At 45.1% G+C, this 17,977-nt stretch overlaps 1 protein-coding gene and 1 long non-coding RNA gene across 11 annotated transcripts in view; one reads left to right on the forward strand and one right to left on the reverse strand.

Moving 5' to 3' along the window:
• Window positions 1-17,977, reverse strand: part of znf536 (zinc finger protein 536) — a 189,288-nt gene that overhangs the window by 45,765 nt on the left and 125,546 nt on the right. For all 10 annotated transcript variants that reach the window (XM_045708868.1, XM_045708874.1, XM_045708870.1 and 7 more), the window contains one exon: window positions 15,911-17,536. In XM_045708868.1, the coding sequence (XP_045564824.1) occupies window positions 15,911-17,536 (1,626 nt within the window). The remainder of the gene's footprint in view (window positions 1-15,910; window positions 17,537-17,977) is intronic.
• The window catches only part of LOC106587308 (uncharacterized), a 50,841-nt gene that overhangs the window by 16,350 nt on the left and 16,514 nt on the right, over window positions 1-17,977 (forward strand). The window contains exons 2-3 of the long non-coding RNA XR_006762245.1: window positions 4,325-4,367; window positions 4,488-4,603. This is a non-coding gene — a long non-coding RNA (uncharacterized lncRNA). The remainder of the gene's footprint in view (window positions 1-4,324; window positions 4,368-4,487; window positions 4,604-17,977) is intronic.

Genomic DNA, 17,977 nt, shown 5'->3' on the forward strand with positions numbered 1-17,977 from the left:
TGTTCCCTACCTTTCAAGCGTATTTTAATCACAATAAACCCATAATCATAATTGCGTTGATTATAATCACGCAATAATTCTACATCAAGCCTATACTGGCTGTAATTGCTTTTTCTAAAAGGTCCATTATTCGAATGAAATGTAGAGTAGTATACAGTGATGGACAGAAATCATAGAATATTGACATTACCGTGAAGAAATGCTCAACCTAAATATTAGATATACAGTACAACTGTGAGACAAAACAGATGTCCTTTGTCACGGTCGGAATGAAAGAGTTAACTGCTTTTTTCCTATTGTAATTGTCTCCCTTATAAACAGATTTTGTTGCTGCTTAAAGTGGGCTCAAAATTAAAGCATATCGCTTTACACACATATTGCATGCATATTACGGAGCCCCAGCTGCCCGTGCCCTGCTCTTAAGAGCCATATGATTAAGTTAGTGGGGGTGTATCAGATAAGATTTAAGCATCCCCTCCTCATGGGCACCCCTTCGCATTTTACAGGGGACTTATTAAATGGGGGAAATGACATTATTTTCCTGAGTGTATGTGTAATTATTGCCACACACCTGTGACTCCTGCCATCTTCGACAGGATGAGAGGAGGAAAGAGGGAGGGAGAGACACGGAGAAGGAGAGCGAGAAATGTCGTTTGGAGCGACGGGAGTTCTCATTTCGAGAAGAAGAGAAAAAAAAGGAGGGAGAAAAAAAAAAGAGAGAAAAACAGAGAGCTTGTTAATCAGAGTGTTTCTGTCACTCGCAGTGCACTGGGATCCTAATGAACCGCACACTGTCAGTGACATCACATCCCCCTGATGTAGGGACATCTTTCAGCAGATCCAACCAACGCCGTCGTTCGGGAAAACAGGCACCAAAACAACAAACTGAAGTGGACAAAAGCTTTGCTGAGAAGATAGACTAAGAGAGGAGGGGCGGGGAAAAAGTCTTCGAAATCCATCCGTACATCGTTCTAAATTGTCAGTCCTTTTATTTGAACAAAAAGTTGCTTGAAAAACACTGACATAGTATCCACAGCCAAGGTTTTGTCTCTCGCTGCCCTTTTTGAAAATGACCACCCTGATTAAGGCAACATGTGAAATATCACTCAGAAGACAAAGGAAATGACCTATTAAGATGGCGAAATGGTCTTCCTTCACGCCTGCTCCAAAAAGTGACTCACGACGTCGTAATTGTTTACCTTTGACACCGACCATAATTCTCCTCCGCTCGTCTGTAACAGAATATTTCAGCATCCCCTTTCAGAAGCCACGCACTCTGTGTTCTCTCCGTCCTTACAGGGCGCCAGGGCCTCAAATGTCATCGCAGCACATCAGACCCTCTATGACTCCACGCCCCCCGTGTGAGCACATGAGAAAACGATGGGAAAGAAAGGAAATCAAATCTGAAAGTCGGGAATGAACAAAGTCATTAAAGAGACTCTAGTCTTGTTGATAACCATCGGCATATTGTCTGGGTCACTTAGCATGACCTTCTTTAGCTAGCTGATTTCTATAAACATTTTTTTTTTTGCTTTTGACATTTTGGATCGGGTGTGAGCAAAAACAAATCACGTCAAGGTTTTACTGTCAATTCTGTTTTCCTGTGTGGCTCTAAAAGTAGGGAAATAGCAGTGTTTGGTGTAATGTTTAATAGAAAACAGATGGTTGCCGATGTAGGGCCTTGCAGTGGTGGTGACATGCCTTTAATATTTTAGAGTGGTCTTGCTGTAAATGTTGAAGCAGCTGTTTCCTCCCGTTGTAAAAATGTGAGTTTTAATTCATGATTGACAGCTATTGGATTTACTGTAAATTCCAGAAATGAATATGGAAGCGATGAAAAGAGAGAGGGGTGGGCGAGGGGGACCGGGGGTAGATGGGGAGCGGGGGGGGTTTGGCGCTGTTTGGCACTGAATATATTCCTCTCAGCCCAAACCCTGTTTATTTTCTACTTTTTATTTTTTAAACCACTGAGCCACAGTCTGTTTAAACACAAGGCTGTGTATCCAGCTCTATACGCACTGATATTCAGATGTACAGGAATATTAAAATATGAGCGAGCGAGGAGAGGTTGGAGAGAGAGAGAGAAAGAGAATGAGGTAGGGTGGAGGCTGGAGTTCTATTTGTATGTGTTTGTTTAGCTGCTGTTCGTTTAGTTTTAATGTCAGCCGCAAGAAGAGTTCCCCTGATGCTCATGGTTGATTGTCATCAATTCGCTTCTTGGCATTTAAACCACCTGCTTCAAATACAGGTATTTGAAGTGCAAATACACTGCATATGCCCAGACAAATTAAAAAACATGGGGAGTAAACACTTTTGAAGTCAGAACTTTTTACAATTTTTTTCATCAGGGAGTTGCACTGTCAAATATTATTTTCTTGAGGAGGAAGGCAATGCCAGACAGATAATGCTTTTCACAGCGAACCTGCATAATACTAACTGGTTATATATTTATTTATGGTTTTGTTCACAAGGCATACAAAAAGGTTGTGTTTTATCTTACCCCGAGCTCGAGTGTTGTGCCTCTCGAGGGTGTTCGATTAAGTGGTGGACACAGTGAGAAAATATATATATTTTTCTTTTTTTTCATGACACTACTGTTATTTAAACATCAATAGCCATACATCTTCTTAAACATTGGCTCACTCTCATATGGATATTTGTAGATGATCATTACTTTTACCTCCATATGCTTTGTCTTCCTGCGTCAGCTCCTAGTTGTAATATCCAATATTGCTGCCTCTGCATTCAGCCAAAGCCAATGGCCCTTGTTCAATTCATTTAATTGTATCAGTGAATCCAACTCTGCCCAGTACGGAAGTGACGACATTAACGAGGACGTATTTGAATGAATTCAGAGCCTAAGATTGTGTAGCGCTAACCAAATTATAGCAGTTCCCCCCAAAAAATGTTTGGCGTCTATATTTTTGAAAATCTCTTTCCCATTCAGACCTAGTTAAAGTGAATCCTGTGATAAGGATGAGCTTTTTAATCAGGCAGATGGGCAGCCAGAAAACACTGGGTCTGCACTGTCTCATCATCATCATGATCATTACCATCGTCATCATCATCAGCATCATGTGCATTTCTATCAAACCGTCTGATGAAACAATGATGATGGCCTCAAGCTAACAGTCTGGAACATAGAATCTACTTCTAAAACTTCAGGTATGCTGCGCTACACTTTCCAAAAAAAAAGAGAGCGCGAGAGAGAGAGAGAGAGAGAGAGAGACTGCTGCCCAAATGCTCTCTTTTCCTCTACTTTTGATAAAGTTGCTGAATGTTGTTTTTCAAATTAACAAGCAGGCTTTTCATTTTGTCAGATGAAGAGGAGGAAGAGGGGGGGAACAGTGTTGATCATGAAACAGATTCATTAGCACTAGTGAAATCCACTAGTCCTCGTCTGCCTACATCCTGCACACCACACCTTGCAGCTTATTGATTTGCTTAAAATACAGGCTGACGAGCTTGGGACATGGCAGGGATCGGCAGGGTTCTCTCCATGAAACGGCTGTCAATCCTGTTGACGAGCACAACGCCAGCAGATGCAAGGCGATGTTGCCACGATTGTTCACGGGCCTGTCAACAACGCCAGACAGAAGCCCTGACGAGGTGTTACCTAATTGTGTTTTAAAAAGCGATGACACTTTGTCTAGTTCTCTCGATACGTCTCTTAATGCAATTAAACATCCTAAAAAAACAAAGTATGGAAGTGTGGGGAGGGATGGGAGGTAGTGTACAGTGGGGGGGGATGTGATGGGGAGGGGGGGGTATGCAGTATGCACGGACTGCCTGCAGAGTGTAGCCATCCAAATGAGAACATAATAAAAACATCAGAGAAAAGGGCTATTGTCTCGGAGATGACAACAGCATTAGAAAGTCAGGTAATTAAAAAACGAACTTAGTGTTTTGCCAAAGTGGCCGTCATTGTTGAAGTTGAAGTTTAGCAGAATTCTTTCCCACTTATTGTTCATCCATATTGCAAATAATGAGGCAGAAAAGACAAAAAGAAAACAATAACAACGAAGAAGAAGAAGAAGAAGAAAACAAATCTATCAAATTATTAAAATGAAAAGTTGTTCTGTCCTCAAGGACACGGAGTTCTCAAGCATTCTGTTGTAGCTGTCCAGTAGGAAAAATGAGACACATCTTGGACGGGAAGCAAATGAGAGGAGGAGGGAGAGGGAAAAGACAGAGAAATAAATCCCAACTCCCATCTGATGACCAGCTTGTCTATAATACTGAATCCCTGTCTTTTGCCAAGTCCTCGTGATACAGAAATATGATAAGTGCAGATTTTGAAAGATTCTTTCCGTTTTTCTCCCAGGCCTTGGAGGAGAGATGACAACATGCATGCCATGAAAAATCAGGTGCCTATTTTAGTCTCTCTCACCCATTTTACATGATCAGAGATTCAAATGTTAAAAAAGAGAAGAAAAAAAAAGATGTTGCATTCATCTTGTATTTTTTTTCCCCCCCGACAATAACAGGACAGATGATGCGGCCATCTTGAGATCGTTTGTCATCTGTCAGCCTCCGTTGACCTTGCAACAAACAGAGAGGTGCTGATACCATCTTTACGGAAAAGGAGCGCTGTTGTTTTTTGGTAATAAAGACACATTTTGCCTTCCATTTGCACTGCCAGTTAAAAGCGCACAAACAAGGAAATCCATTATGGAACGCTACTTATAAGTGTGACCAATCCTTGTTCAGTCAATTAGAGAGGCTGAAGCCCGGGAATATGATGTTTGTCTGTTAGCATCTGTGGCATACAGATCAGCCTGGATTTGACGATGGAGAGGGAGATTTGGTTTGCTTCTTTTTTTTTAAGAGGGGGAGAGAGATGGAGGGATGAGGAAGGGAGGGCAGTGCAGCCGAGCTCTGCTTATCTCTTTTCTATTTCGCTTTTTTTTCTCCATTTCCAAACGCATTAATGTGCACAGCTATGCGCTTTGCCATTGTTCTGTGTTTAAAAGCTTAAAGAATGTGTTTGTATAACTGGCAAAACTAGTGGTGCGGAGCTCGTCAAAAGCGTGTACTTAAAGTTGGTAGGAAAATAGGACACAAAGGGTGATGTATAAAACGTGGTTAATAAGAGAAGCTTCCCAGAATGAGCTGGGATGAGGTTTCACATTAAAAAAGATGTATCTTAAAGTACGGTGTTAATCCACATCTTAATCCCTCCACCCTTTTTTCCCGCGTCCAATAAAAACTATTAACCATAAAGTTCTTACAATTTCTGGAAACTGGTGCATGCTGGGCTTGATTTTACAAGAGTTTCTGCCTCGTGAATCCTGAACCCAGAATTCATCCTCAGCTAGGAGGCCACGTTTCAGAACAGATAACTACACAGCAGCACACGTTTCTAATGGTGAATAAAATGCCACATCGACGTTATCAAATGGAGTTTCTTTTTTAGCTTTGTGGCTGAATCATATGAAAGACTGTGCGTATATACACAAATGTATGCATGCATGTGGGCTTTTATATTATTATTCAAATGATTATTTACAACATGCAGGCTACTGCAGTACTACAGACTCACTACGGTGCAATAAGCTACTTCAGTGATGAAGCATATGGGTGGATGTAGAGCCCAGCCCACTTCATTAATATTGTATTCTTATTTTGTGCGTGTCTGTGTTTGTGTAAAACACAGAGAGAGAAATAAAGAGAAAGAGTGAGAGATAGAGAATGAGAAAGGGAGAGAGACGGTGTGTATTTGTGTTTTCTTTATGTTTCTCATTTCTGGGTATAATTCCATCTCACAAGGTTTCCTTTGGGATCGCTACTCATAACAGCAAATCAAATGCAGATTCATCCAGATGATGTCAAAAGCACTTTTTTTTCATAAAAACATAAAGCGAGAAACAGGCGATCAGTTATAAATTCTCAACCAAGAAATTGAACATGGTAAACTTTTTCAAACTTGAGAGAGAGAGAGAGAGAGAGAGAGAGATGGGATCAAGGGACAGTTATTAGGTTTGTCAGGAAACAAAAGCCCCACTGTTGGAGACAGCTTAAGCTGAGCAGTTACTGTACCTTTCAAAACTAATATGTAACCATATCTGTTTTAAAAGGACGATTCATATTACTGTGAATGCAGGAGAAAAGTTGTTCCCATCTCCTAGCCCCAGGAAACTCGAGTCCAGGCCTAATGGCCCCTCAATTGGAGGGTGGCCTTTTGTGGAAGGCATCGCATTTGAAAAGATGGGAACATTAAAGTCTTGTAATGATGTAAAACATCTTCAGGTTTTTTTTGACAGTACAATGGCGCTTATTGTGCTTTATCGTAGCCGTGGCGACTCAAAGGTCATTTTGTATATGACTCTGTGGACAAGGGCAGCACTGAATGAAAATTAGGTTATACGTGATCAACTAAGTTATTAATCAGATTAAAATGGATTCTCTTTGGCTCCTAGTTAACAAGGCTCAGAGAGAGAGAAGAGAAATGAGTAAGAGACAGAAAGAGAGAGAGAGAGAGAGGAAACAATAGAACACTCTTTTTTTCTCAGTCTGAGAAGAATGTAATTGTTTCAAACATGAAATCATCGTCAAAAAGGCAGGCGTGAAGCAAGAGCATACACATAACATGCCTGTATCTTCGGTAAAGCAGATGTCCTTGCAGTGCCTCTCTTATAGCCTCATCCTAGGTAACCTTTGTAATCCTGATTAAATGACTGTAATTAGAGCGACAACTAGTCCACCTCCCCCATATTTCTCCCCCCAAAAAACAATGCACCATTCTAAATCCAGTCTATGGGATTTGCATGAAACAATGCAAAAGCGGGTGCTGTTTATTTCCATCTCTACAGAGGAATTAAGTGCATTTTTATTTTTTTTAATTTTTTTACAGCTAATGTTATAATGTGGGCTTATTTCTTTAGGCAATAACGTTTCCCTCTTCGTGAAACGTCTTTTTTGTTGTTGTTGAAATGTTTAAAATCAAACGTGGCTTAGTGGTCTGGTTCATCCTTCACAAGACAACAAGACCGGAAATAAGGCTAGTTATTTGTCCCTAATTGCCACAGTATACTTTTCAAAAACACCTCTGTTGCTTATCTGTCTATACTTGTGTTATTGAGTGTGTTTTTTTTTCATTAGCATCACGCTACGGTACCATTGATGTTGAATAATAGAGCGAATAAAAGGTGACATAGTTTCTTTTTTCTCTCTCTCTCTCTCGTTGTACCCGCTCTCCCCGTCTCTCTCTCTGTTGTCATTGAAGTTCCTGTGCATTCTCTCATTATGTGTCGGCTGGCGGTGTAAGTACGCTTATTATGTTTGTGCTGCGCGTGTGGTGTACCTGCGCTCTCGCAGGAAGAGTTACTTTATCAGTACAAACCCCTCCGAGGCCGACTCCTTACATCTAAGGGCGCCTTGGGAAGAGAACCCCAGCGGTAAGAGGAATATCTCAAATTTGAACAAAGTCTTACAGGAGTGAGAAAAACAAACACCGAAATAACAAGATGGAAAGCAAAATCATATCAAATGCGGTATATTGGGTTGGAAGGCCAATTTATAACCCATTGTTTTATGTTTTGTTATATTGAATATAATGCACACATGCACCCACACGCACATACAGAGACACACACACACACACGCATCCGTTACCGTATGAATGGGAACAGCTACTTTCTGCAACTCCCAAGATCCCAGCCTGGATTTTTTTTCTTCTCTCTCGCTCGCTTCTAAAATAATGAATAGAATAATTGTCATGTAGTTGTTAGCATCCGATATTCATTCTCTCTCTTCCGAGGTGAACTTGATACTTCATTCGCTGTACTTTCAGGAAATGATGAGGCCAATATCATCAAGGTAATCGAGCTAGAAAGAGAAGGAGAGAATATGAAGCCTTTCAAAAGCTTTTCAGCACAGAAGAGTTAATATCTGGGAAATTAGCAAGGGGGGGAAAATATTTTTAGAGATCCCACAGCTGCTAAGGGAGAGCAACAGGTATCATCCAGAGGGGTTGACAACAGCTATTACAACTAATTGCTCTTTGAAACTCGTATTTGCACTGGTGAGTGACAAGGTGATAATTCACCTCGGCGCAAGTTAAAATGGTAATATTGCACATGTGAAATAGCACCTCCGCTTCACCCGTCAACTCGTCATCTCACACTGCACAATGCACAAAAAGAGTATCGTCAACACTGTCTGTCGCCTAAGAAACTCAGAGAAACCGACATCCTCAAGACAGCTTAATCGTGGGAGAACTTTCCCCCTCCAGCGATGTTTTCAAATAAAGACTCCATGGATGTGGGAACGATCCACAGAAGGCTGATCTCACCAGTGTTTTGTACGGGGGGAGCAGTGAAAATGGTCAGGGACCTATTGGGTTGACCCATGCAGGGAAGGAAGTGCGTTGCTCCCAGTCGGGTAGTTCGTCAACTCACTACTTTTAGAAGGGCTCATCAGTGTGAGACAGGTTCTCGTTGACATTAGTGCATGTCATTAGTGTTAAACACAATCTCACTCATTTCAGCACACATCATCAGTGTGAGACAGCCTCTCATGGCCGTTAGCACACACACAGGTGTCTTAGTGCATTGAGCTAACCCAGCCCTACCTACTAGTCAGAGCTGTGTGGCTGTGTTTGTACCCAGCCCTCCCTACTTCCCAGAGCTGTGTTGCTGTGTTTGTACCCAGCCCTCCCTACATGTCAGAGCTGTGTTGCTGTGTTTGTACCCAGCCCTCCCTACTTGTCGGAGCTGTGTTGCTATGTTTGTACCCAGCCCTCCCTACTTGTCGGAGCTGTGTTGCTGTGTTTGTACCCAGCCCTCCCTACTTGTCAGAGCTGTGTTGCTGTGTTTGTACCCAGCCCTCCCTACTTGCCAGAGCTGTGTTGCTGTGTTTGTACACTAACAGACTAACAAAGACCAAATTAATGATAATTAGCCACCTGATGAGGACAGTATTATTGGCAATTACCAGGTTTCATCCTATCGTAGTGTATTAAGAGGGTTACACAGTAAGGGAGAAAATAAAACACAGAAAATATATAAATATCTTTCGACTCTGACTGAGAATGCTGGTATCACTGTCGCTCACTCTGTTTTCCTATAATAGTCCATGGGTCCCTGAATTAGGTGGCTTTTGTAATTACTGAGCAGCAAATTGAAAAAGCTGTAAAGAACACGGGCTTTAATCTGTGTGTGTGTGTGTGTGTGTGTGTGTGCGCGCGCGCGCACGGTGCGTTTCAGAGACTGTATTTCACTACAGCATCCTAATGTATGATTACGCCTGTGTGCGTGTTTGTGCGCACGACAGAAAGAGAGAGAAATAAATAGAGAGAAATAGATAGAAAGAGAACTAGAGAGCGAGACACAGAGAGAGAGAGAGACAGAGAGAGACTGTATGAGTCGCAGTATGAGAGGAAGTGTTTGAACTGCAAAGCCCTGCATTCTTCTCGACAGAGAAAGTAACGGAGCTGTAATTCCAGCTATGATCCTGTACATCTGTGACATCTCCCAGTCAAGGAAAGGCACCTTATGTTTTTAATGATCATAATAACTTTAAAGAACCTGTTCAGAGGGACCCACACACATGATCCTTTTATTAATCTGGTCTGAGCTTGAACCAGGCTCTGCTCAGTAGTGGAGGGGAGGCTGACAGGCCCAGGAGTACCACAACCCTGCGTCTAACCTCTACGATTGCGGGTTCAAGTCCCACACAGGGAGGGCCGCCTTCAAATCTCTCCCTCTTGACAGAGGTAATTGGCCACCAGTGACATGAACACTGCTACAACTAAGTAGTCAACCAACCCTACAACCCCACAACCCCCTGACAAGAAACCGAAAAATCTCCCGCGAGCATAGGCTAGCAGACCGACGCTGTCAGAGGAGGCTGTACTCAGGGCTAAAAATATCAGAGAAGGCTTGAATACATTTACTTTTTTATTTTTTTTACATAGTTTGTGTTCCTGACACAGGCAATCTGTGTCTGTGTTTGCTGTTTCTTCTTCTTCTCTCTCTCTCTCTCTCTCTCTCTCTTTCCCTCCTCCTCCTACTCCTCCTCCTGAACTTCCCGCGGTGCGAGCTTGGCATGAGCCACTTGTGCAGCGCGCATCGGGAACATACTGCGCCTGCATTTGAGGGGCTTTGTAAATTGATAAACCCAAAGGGCCACATGGTGGATTCACACGTCTTCTCACCAGAAATATTATTTTTGACAACGATCCTTCTCTCACTCGAAAATACCTCTCAGTATTCCTCGTTCATTCTTTCCACTCTGTCTCCTCCTTCTCTCCCTCTTCTTCCTCTGCAATTCCAGCAGGGGGTGTTATGCCCTTATGAACTATTATCAAGAGGGGGAGACATACAACCCCCCCCACCCCCCACCCCACCCCCCCACCACTATATCCCTGCACCCCTACACCCACCATCGGTCTGCCTTTCTCCCCGAAGATGCTCGACAGTAGACATACCACCAGCGCCTTACCATTCTAACGTCAGAAGCTACATTTGCCTTGGATCCTCATGTGTGCCAGCCCTGCTTCTCCACGTCAAGTGCTATAACATTAACGCTGACAGACTGACCCTGTTGAACCCTAGTGCCTGCGCTACCCCTGACCGTGTCACCGAGCTGAACACGCCACTGCCCTCCATGCCCCTGGAATGTCTGGGTTAAGTGGCAAAAGTCGGGTGAGGGTGCTGAGGCTGAGGATTCTGATTGGACTGCACTCTTAGCAGTAAGTTACTGTACACTCTTAGCAGTAAGATACTGTACACTCTTAGCAGTAAGTTACTGTACACTCTTAGCGGTAAGTTACTGTGCACTCTTAGCGGTAAGTTACTGTGCACTCTTAGCGGTAAGTTACTGTGCACTCTTAGCGGTAAGTTACTGTGCACTCTTAGCGGTAAGTTACTGTACACTCTTAGCGGTAAGTTACTGTGCACTCTTAGCGGTAAGTTACTGTACACTCTTAGCGGTAAGTTACTGTACACTCTTAGCGTCTTAGCGGTAAGTTACTGTGCACTCTTAGCGGTAAGTTACTGTGCACTCTTAGCGGTAAGTTACTGTGCACTCTTAGCGGTAAGTTACTGTGCACTCTTAGCGTCTTAGCGGTAAGTTACTGTGCACTCTTAGCGTTAAGTTACTGTGCACTCTTAGCGTTAAGTTACTGTTCACTCTTAGCGGTAAGTTACTGTGCACTCTTAGCGGTAAGTTACTGTGCACTCTTAGCGGTAAGTTACTGTACACTCTTAGCAGTAAGTTACTGTGCACTCTTAGCGGTAAGTTACTGTGCACTCTTAGCGGTAAGTTACTGTACACTCTTAGCGGTAAACATCAGAATTTGAGGTAGTGACAGGTGACCTTGCCCCTAGGGACATCATAATGTGAGTGGCATAGCAGCACTGAATGACCCTGTTGGAACCTTTTATAACACTGTCTGTTAGCTACACTGAGCCAGTCTCGCCTTTGTGACACTGTCTGTTAGCTACACTGAGCCAGTCTCACCTTTGTGACACTGTCTGTTAGCTACACTGAGCCAGTCTCACCTTTATAACACTGTCTGTTAGCTACACTGAGCCAGTCTCACCTTTATGACACTGTCTGTTAGCTACACTGAGCCAGTCTCACCTTTGTGACACTGTCTGTTAGCTACACTGAGCCAGTCTCACCTTTGTGACACTGTCTGTTAGCTACACTGAGCCAGTCTCACCTTTGTGACACTGTCTGTTAGCTACACTGAGCCAGTCTCACCTTTGTGACACTGTCTGTTAGCTACACTGAGCCAGCCTCACCCTGTAGCTTAACAATAGATAAGGACAGAGGGAAATGTAAAGCCTGGCCGTGGTATTGGATGTTTCTATTCCCCATTACCGTGACACTGAGTTGTTGGTTAATACTTGTCCAAACAAGCAATTGTTCACTTTTCTAAAGCAGGCGAATCAAGATAACCGTTTATCTAACAATCATCAACAACAAACAAAGAACCATGTTGACAGCAGCCCAGACACTACAGGGCACACGCAGAGTGTCCTCGTGCGCAGAAAGCCAGAGATACGCGTATAAGTGATGTGAGCGTAGCTTTCGGTCTCTATACATCACTCTGTCTCTATCTCTCTCCTTCTCCTGTGAGAGGTGCTTCACTTTGAGTTATGCTATTTTTCCCAGCAGCAACACCTAAGCGTGCCCACCCAAGCCCTATCCTAACCCACGCGTTCAGCAATGCGGCCTCTTCAGACTGCCAATCTCAACCGACGAGAGACCATGTGAGTGTTAAAGAAAGGTGCGCACCGTAACGATGTACAGTCTGTTGTATAACTTTTAAATGTTGCACTGTTTAAGTAATACAACGGTACAGGCCTAATCGTGTATGACTGTAGCTAGGCCTCGATCCCAAGTGGTTCTAATGACTGTGTGAAACACATCCACATTGGCTGACCTCAACAACACAGTGGACCAATAGCAATCTTAACACTACACTCCGTACCACACACTATACCAACTGGAAATCACTCTCGAATGAGATATCAGAGGGAATGGAATGATCACTGTTGATTTGCCATTAATATATTTAGAGAAATGTGTGTGTGTGTGTGTGTGTGTGTGTCTGTGTGTGTGTGAAGGACCCACCCCTAGCTCTGGGCATGCTAATGATGAGAGAGCCACTTACGACGCTCAGCTCTCTGTCGAGCCCAGCCCATGTGCTCGACAGCCGAAATTCAGGCGAGAATTTCGATATTAATGATTTATGCTCTATTTGCATACAAACCTAATGCAAACCCACTTCAGATAATCACATTTTGCCAGTTCTGAATTGAATTTTCAGGACAGCTTGCCACCCCCCACCTCAAATAACTGTGGAGAATATGTTCCTTGCAATTCCCCATGGAAGACCCCTCCATAAGGAGATCAGGAGCGGATGAAGGGAGGGGCTAGTGGGATTTATTAAGGAAGACTTTCTGCTACTTTATACGGGATAGGTAGACGTGACTATTATCCATGCACTCTACATATTCACGCATCGAGAGTATCTCCTGTTCCATGCATCTACCGGGACTTCTATATCTAACAGCACTGCCGTCACCTGTACCTGATTTCCGGAAACACGTTGTGAAGTTTTGGAGAATGTTTCCCGAAGGGTTTTTGAATGACTGTTTACTGTATTTACTGTATTCCGTCACCTCTGTAAACCAGAGGTCTCTGGAGCAGATGTCGCCAGGAGACGGAGCGTTGTGGGGGGTGGAGAAGGAGGCGGGGTCAGGCTTGGCACACTTCCACCCAGCTGTGCTTAGCTAGCCGAGAACCAGAGGACGAGTGCACCATAACTGAGAACGACCTGTCCGCGGAACACTCACAGTGCATACAGAGGGGAGGTGGGTTAGGACGGGTCCGGTGACTATCTGTTTCTCTACCCCTGGTTGTGGGGGTTAGAGGGGTTTCCTTAGGAGGTTCTCAGGGCCTCATAGACCGATGTAGCCTAGCGAGGTGTTGTTGGTCGGTGTTGTTGTGCCTGGTAAAGGTGAGTGTGACTGTAACACTAGACGCATGGTGAATATTTAGCAGGGGTGAAACAGAGGTGAGTGTTACCGGGTCAAGAAGAGCTCCAGCTACATGGGCTCTGACACGCTGACATGCTGCTTAGCCACTCAGCCTCCCTGCCGGGGCTAGGGAACTTGAACACTGGCGCACACACACACACACACACACACACACACACACACACACACACACACACACACACACCCGATTATGAGCACTGATGTTATATACTGAGTGTACAAAACATCATGAACACCTGCTCTTTCCATGACATAGACTGACCAGGTGAATACAGGTGAAAGCTATGATCCCTTATTGATGCCACTTGTTAAATCCACTTCAATCAGTGTAGATGAAGGGGAGGAGACCGGTTAAAGAAGGATTTTTAAGCCTTGAGACAATTGAGACATGGATTGTGTACGTGTGCCATTCAGAGGGTGAATGGACAAGACTAAAGATTTAAGTGCCAGGTGCACCAGTTTTTGTCAAGAACTGCACCGCTGCTGGGTTTTTCACACTCGACAGTTTCCCGTGTTTATCAAGAATGGTCCACCACCCAAAGTACATCCTGTCAACTTGACACAACTGTGGGACATATTGGAGTCAACATGGGCCCACATCCCTGTGGAACGCTTTCGACACCTTGTAGAGTCCACGCCCCAACGAATTGATGCTGTTCTGAGGGCAACTCAATACTAGGAAGGTGTCCTTAATGTTCTGTACAGTCAGTGTATATTAATCTCTTATGTTTCGTGGGTTATCTCTTGGGTCAGGAGATTGTAAAAGAGTATCAATGATGCTGAGCTGTGTACATAGCCAACAGCTAGGTCCTATTACAATGAGAGACTGACTCAAGCTAGGGGACAATAACATACACATAAGAAAGCCCTTTGTTCCATAGACAAAGCCTTATCTAAAAAAAAGGTCAGGCATTCTCGGCTCTGTTGAAAAGCGACTACGTCACAAGGGTAGCTTTCAAATGCCTTTCGATTAAAGGAGGACATTCCAACACAAAAGCACTTACAAAGTAAAAATGCCACTCATTTTCATCACTGTGAATGACCCTCTAAGATGGTCAAATATTCAACAGGTTCCATGATGACAGACATAGTTTCCATGGCGCTAAAGGTCAACTAATCATGAACAATTGTGTAATTTCTTTATGATGGGTCACGTATTCACGATCCACTGGTGTACCAGATTTTTGTACCCGACTGCTATTTATGATGACAACATTGATCCTCTACGTAGAAAACCAATTGCCTGAAGAGTATTGCTATTCATTTCATTTGAATATGGGCTTTGATTAAATTATTTCGGAAACAGAAAGACAAAAACATATCATAAAACTATTTCTCGTGTAAACATATTGAGTATTTTGCAGCATGTCGAAACTTTATGAAAAAAGGCCTATTTTTTTTGTCTGTTAATCCTAAATCAATTTGCAAAGGGATTGTTTATCTATCAAAATAAAAATATCTGTCTTGCCATTCGATATTTGTAGAATATGAGCAGTGGTATCAGCCTAAACACTAAATGAATTCAGGTTGCTAGAGAACACGCCTCAGATAACGTATGTGTGTGACATTTAATGAATATTACAGTATATTCAAGAAATGCAATATTTAATATTTATGTTGTCATTTAAAATGAGAGGCGAGTGAGAGACGTATTCAATGATGGAATCCTCCAGATATGGCTAGTTGAGTTCTGGACTAAAGTGTGTAGTTCACATTTCCTACTACGTACAACTACACTGGCAGGCCCAGTGCTGAGCTATGAGCTCAGCTTGAAGATTCCTTTTCCCTAAGATTTTTATCACCGAAACTGCAACAAAAAAAAGGCACTCCGAAAAACAGCAGTCTCAAGGAGCGCCTGTAACCTTAACAGAATCATGAAAGCTGACAGTCCATTTTTCACAGGCCCATAGATCTTTGGGTCTTATAAAGTAATGGGCTTTTGGGAGAGGGCTTTATGAGAGCTAAGATAGTTAACCGCCGTGTGCTTGAGATGACATGGGAGCTGAGGTCCTGCTCTCAGGGAGACAGGATTATTTCCTTCCCCGGGATGGAGGGAGAGAAGACACTACTGTCTCCCTAATATAAACGTGTAATAAAGATTAATCTGTTGCTACTCGCCACTCCAATAGCTTCTAAACTTGCTTGAAATAAGGTTGAAATCACTTTAGAGCAAATCTCTTTTTTCTGTGTGTGAGTTTCATTGTGAATCTGTGTGTGTATGTGTGATGCTGTGTGTGTATGAAACGTGGTGTCGGCAAATGTACATGTCGTAGTGTTAGAGAGCGTAGGTAAATACACAATTGAATGTGTTGCTGTGCGTGTGGGTTTGTGTGTCTGTGGACGTAGGGACAATAAGATCAGAGGCGGTGCCATGCGGCAGGGTCAGGCTCACTTACTGGGTGCGTCTGGTCTCCTGATGCCGCTGCCGCTGTTTGAGCCGCTTCCAAGGCCGTTGAACGCTGCGAGGTTCTCCGAGCTGTAGGCCCTCAGGACGGACAGCATGTTCATCTGCTGCTCGAGATGGGCATGTTCCGGCTTCAGCAGCCCCGGGGAACCACCAGGAGATGAAAGGAGACCCAAGCCCTGCTGCCACTGCTTCTCCAGGGGCGGCTGAGGCCGGGACTGGGGAGGGAAAGGGGCTCCAGGGCCCATGGAGGCCCTTGGTCGTTGGGCCTCTCTAGCCGGGGACACGGCCTGCGTCGGCTTCGGCATCTGATAAGTGGCACTGTCCTCATCTTCCCGCTCCATCCCGTCCTCTTCCTCCTCCTCCTCTTCCTCCTCGTCGTCAGAGTGGGGTCGCTGTCTCGCTGGTTGGGCGGAGGTGGACTCGGCGCTGTGGCAGCGCTCTCCAGCCCTGCCTTCCTCATCCTCAGACTGGGCCTGGTCCTCCAGCTCCCCGCAGGAGGCCTTGTCTGAGAGCTCATCCCCAGCTGTTTCTCTGGCCTGGCTCTGCTGCTCCAGGGCTGGGTCAGGGCATGTCGCTCCAAACCCCTGGAGGCCCGGGGTCCTTGGGGAGCCATCATACATGCCTCCATACTGCTTATAGAAGTCACTCTGGAAGGCTCCCATGCTGGCATGGGGCTCCATGTGGTTGGACCAGGCTGACTGGCTCTTCTCCCCCTCTCGGTCATTGTCTCTGTCATGGAGGTGGGCTGGGCCCATGCTGGTCTTGAGGAAGTGGGAGGGCTCTCCCTGGTGCTCCTTGCCCTCCTTGCGTTGCTTGGCCTTGCCCAGGTGGTTGGCCTGCAGGTGTAGGGCCATCAGCTCGACAGAGGCGGTGGTGAAGGAGCAGAAGAGGCAGCCATGCCACGCCACGTTGTCCTGGAAGGTGACAGAGGAGCCAGGCAGAGAGCCTGTTTCAGGCTTGACATTGACAGACAGGTCCAGAGGCTCGTACTGGGACCCAGGCTTGCCCGTTGAGGGCTTGGACTCAGCCTTCTCCTCACCAGTATCAGCCCTCTTGGCTTTGGGCTCACCACTCTCAAAGTAATGCTGGGACTGCAGGTGGCTCTCTCTCATCTCCTTCTCCTTCTTCAGGGAGCTGAGGACGAAGCTGTCCATGAAGGCCTGCAGGGAGCCCTGGAAGTTGACACCGTTTCCCACCATGCTCTGGTACGCCCGACCCAGGTCTCTGAAGCTGGCTGGGACGTCTGCGGCGGAGGGGCCCTCTGGGCTCTTCATGCTTTCAGAGAGAGTATCAGATCCCAGGCCATTACGCTCTCTGTCCCTCTCACGCTCCCTGGGGGACAACATACCGGGAGGGGCCCACTGGTGGGGGTGCAACGGTCCCCCTCTGAAGTCCAGGCTGGAGGGCATGCCCTTGAAGACACCGCGGAGGACATCGGGACGGGCAAAGACGCCACCCTTGCCGTGCTCTTCCTTGTGCTCAGAGAGAGGGGCGTGTCCGGAGGAGGGGCCGCCGCCATTCTGCCGCTCACGGTGGTGGCGTTCCAGGTGGTACTTCAGTGAGGCAGACTGGGTGCCTGCGTAGTCGCAGTGAGGGCACCTGTAGGGTTTCTCTCCTGTAAGAAAGATAGATAGATAGATAGATAGGTAGAGTGAGGAAAAAGGGAGAGAGAGACAGGACATGAATAAGACAGGAAACAACAGTGAAAGCGAACACAGTGATCTCAGTGATAACCAACATTCAACAGAATTCTGCATTCAGCAAACAGCTCCTCGGCTCCATTCGGGGATTGGCATCTGAATACGGGTCGATCCAGCTCCGCCAAGTGAGCCATCACTCATGTCAACACAATAAAAACCATTTCACCATATGTTGCTTTCAGTCCACCACAAGAGATAATATTTTCAACTGACAACACAACTGTCTCGATGTTATCTCTGTTTGCATTGGGGGGGGGTCTCTCTCTTGGCCTTGTTCGCTGACAGGCCTCTGCCTTGGCGATGAGACAGTGATTTCTAGGATGTTCTCTATTTGCAGTTTATCATAAATCACCATT

This window comes from Salmo salar, chromosome ssa26, assembly GCF_905237065.1.
Source record: "Salmo salar chromosome ssa26, Ssal_v3.1, whole genome shotgun sequence".
NCBI classification, from domain to species: Eukaryota; Metazoa; Chordata; class Actinopteri; order Salmoniformes; family Salmonidae; genus Salmo; species Salmo salar.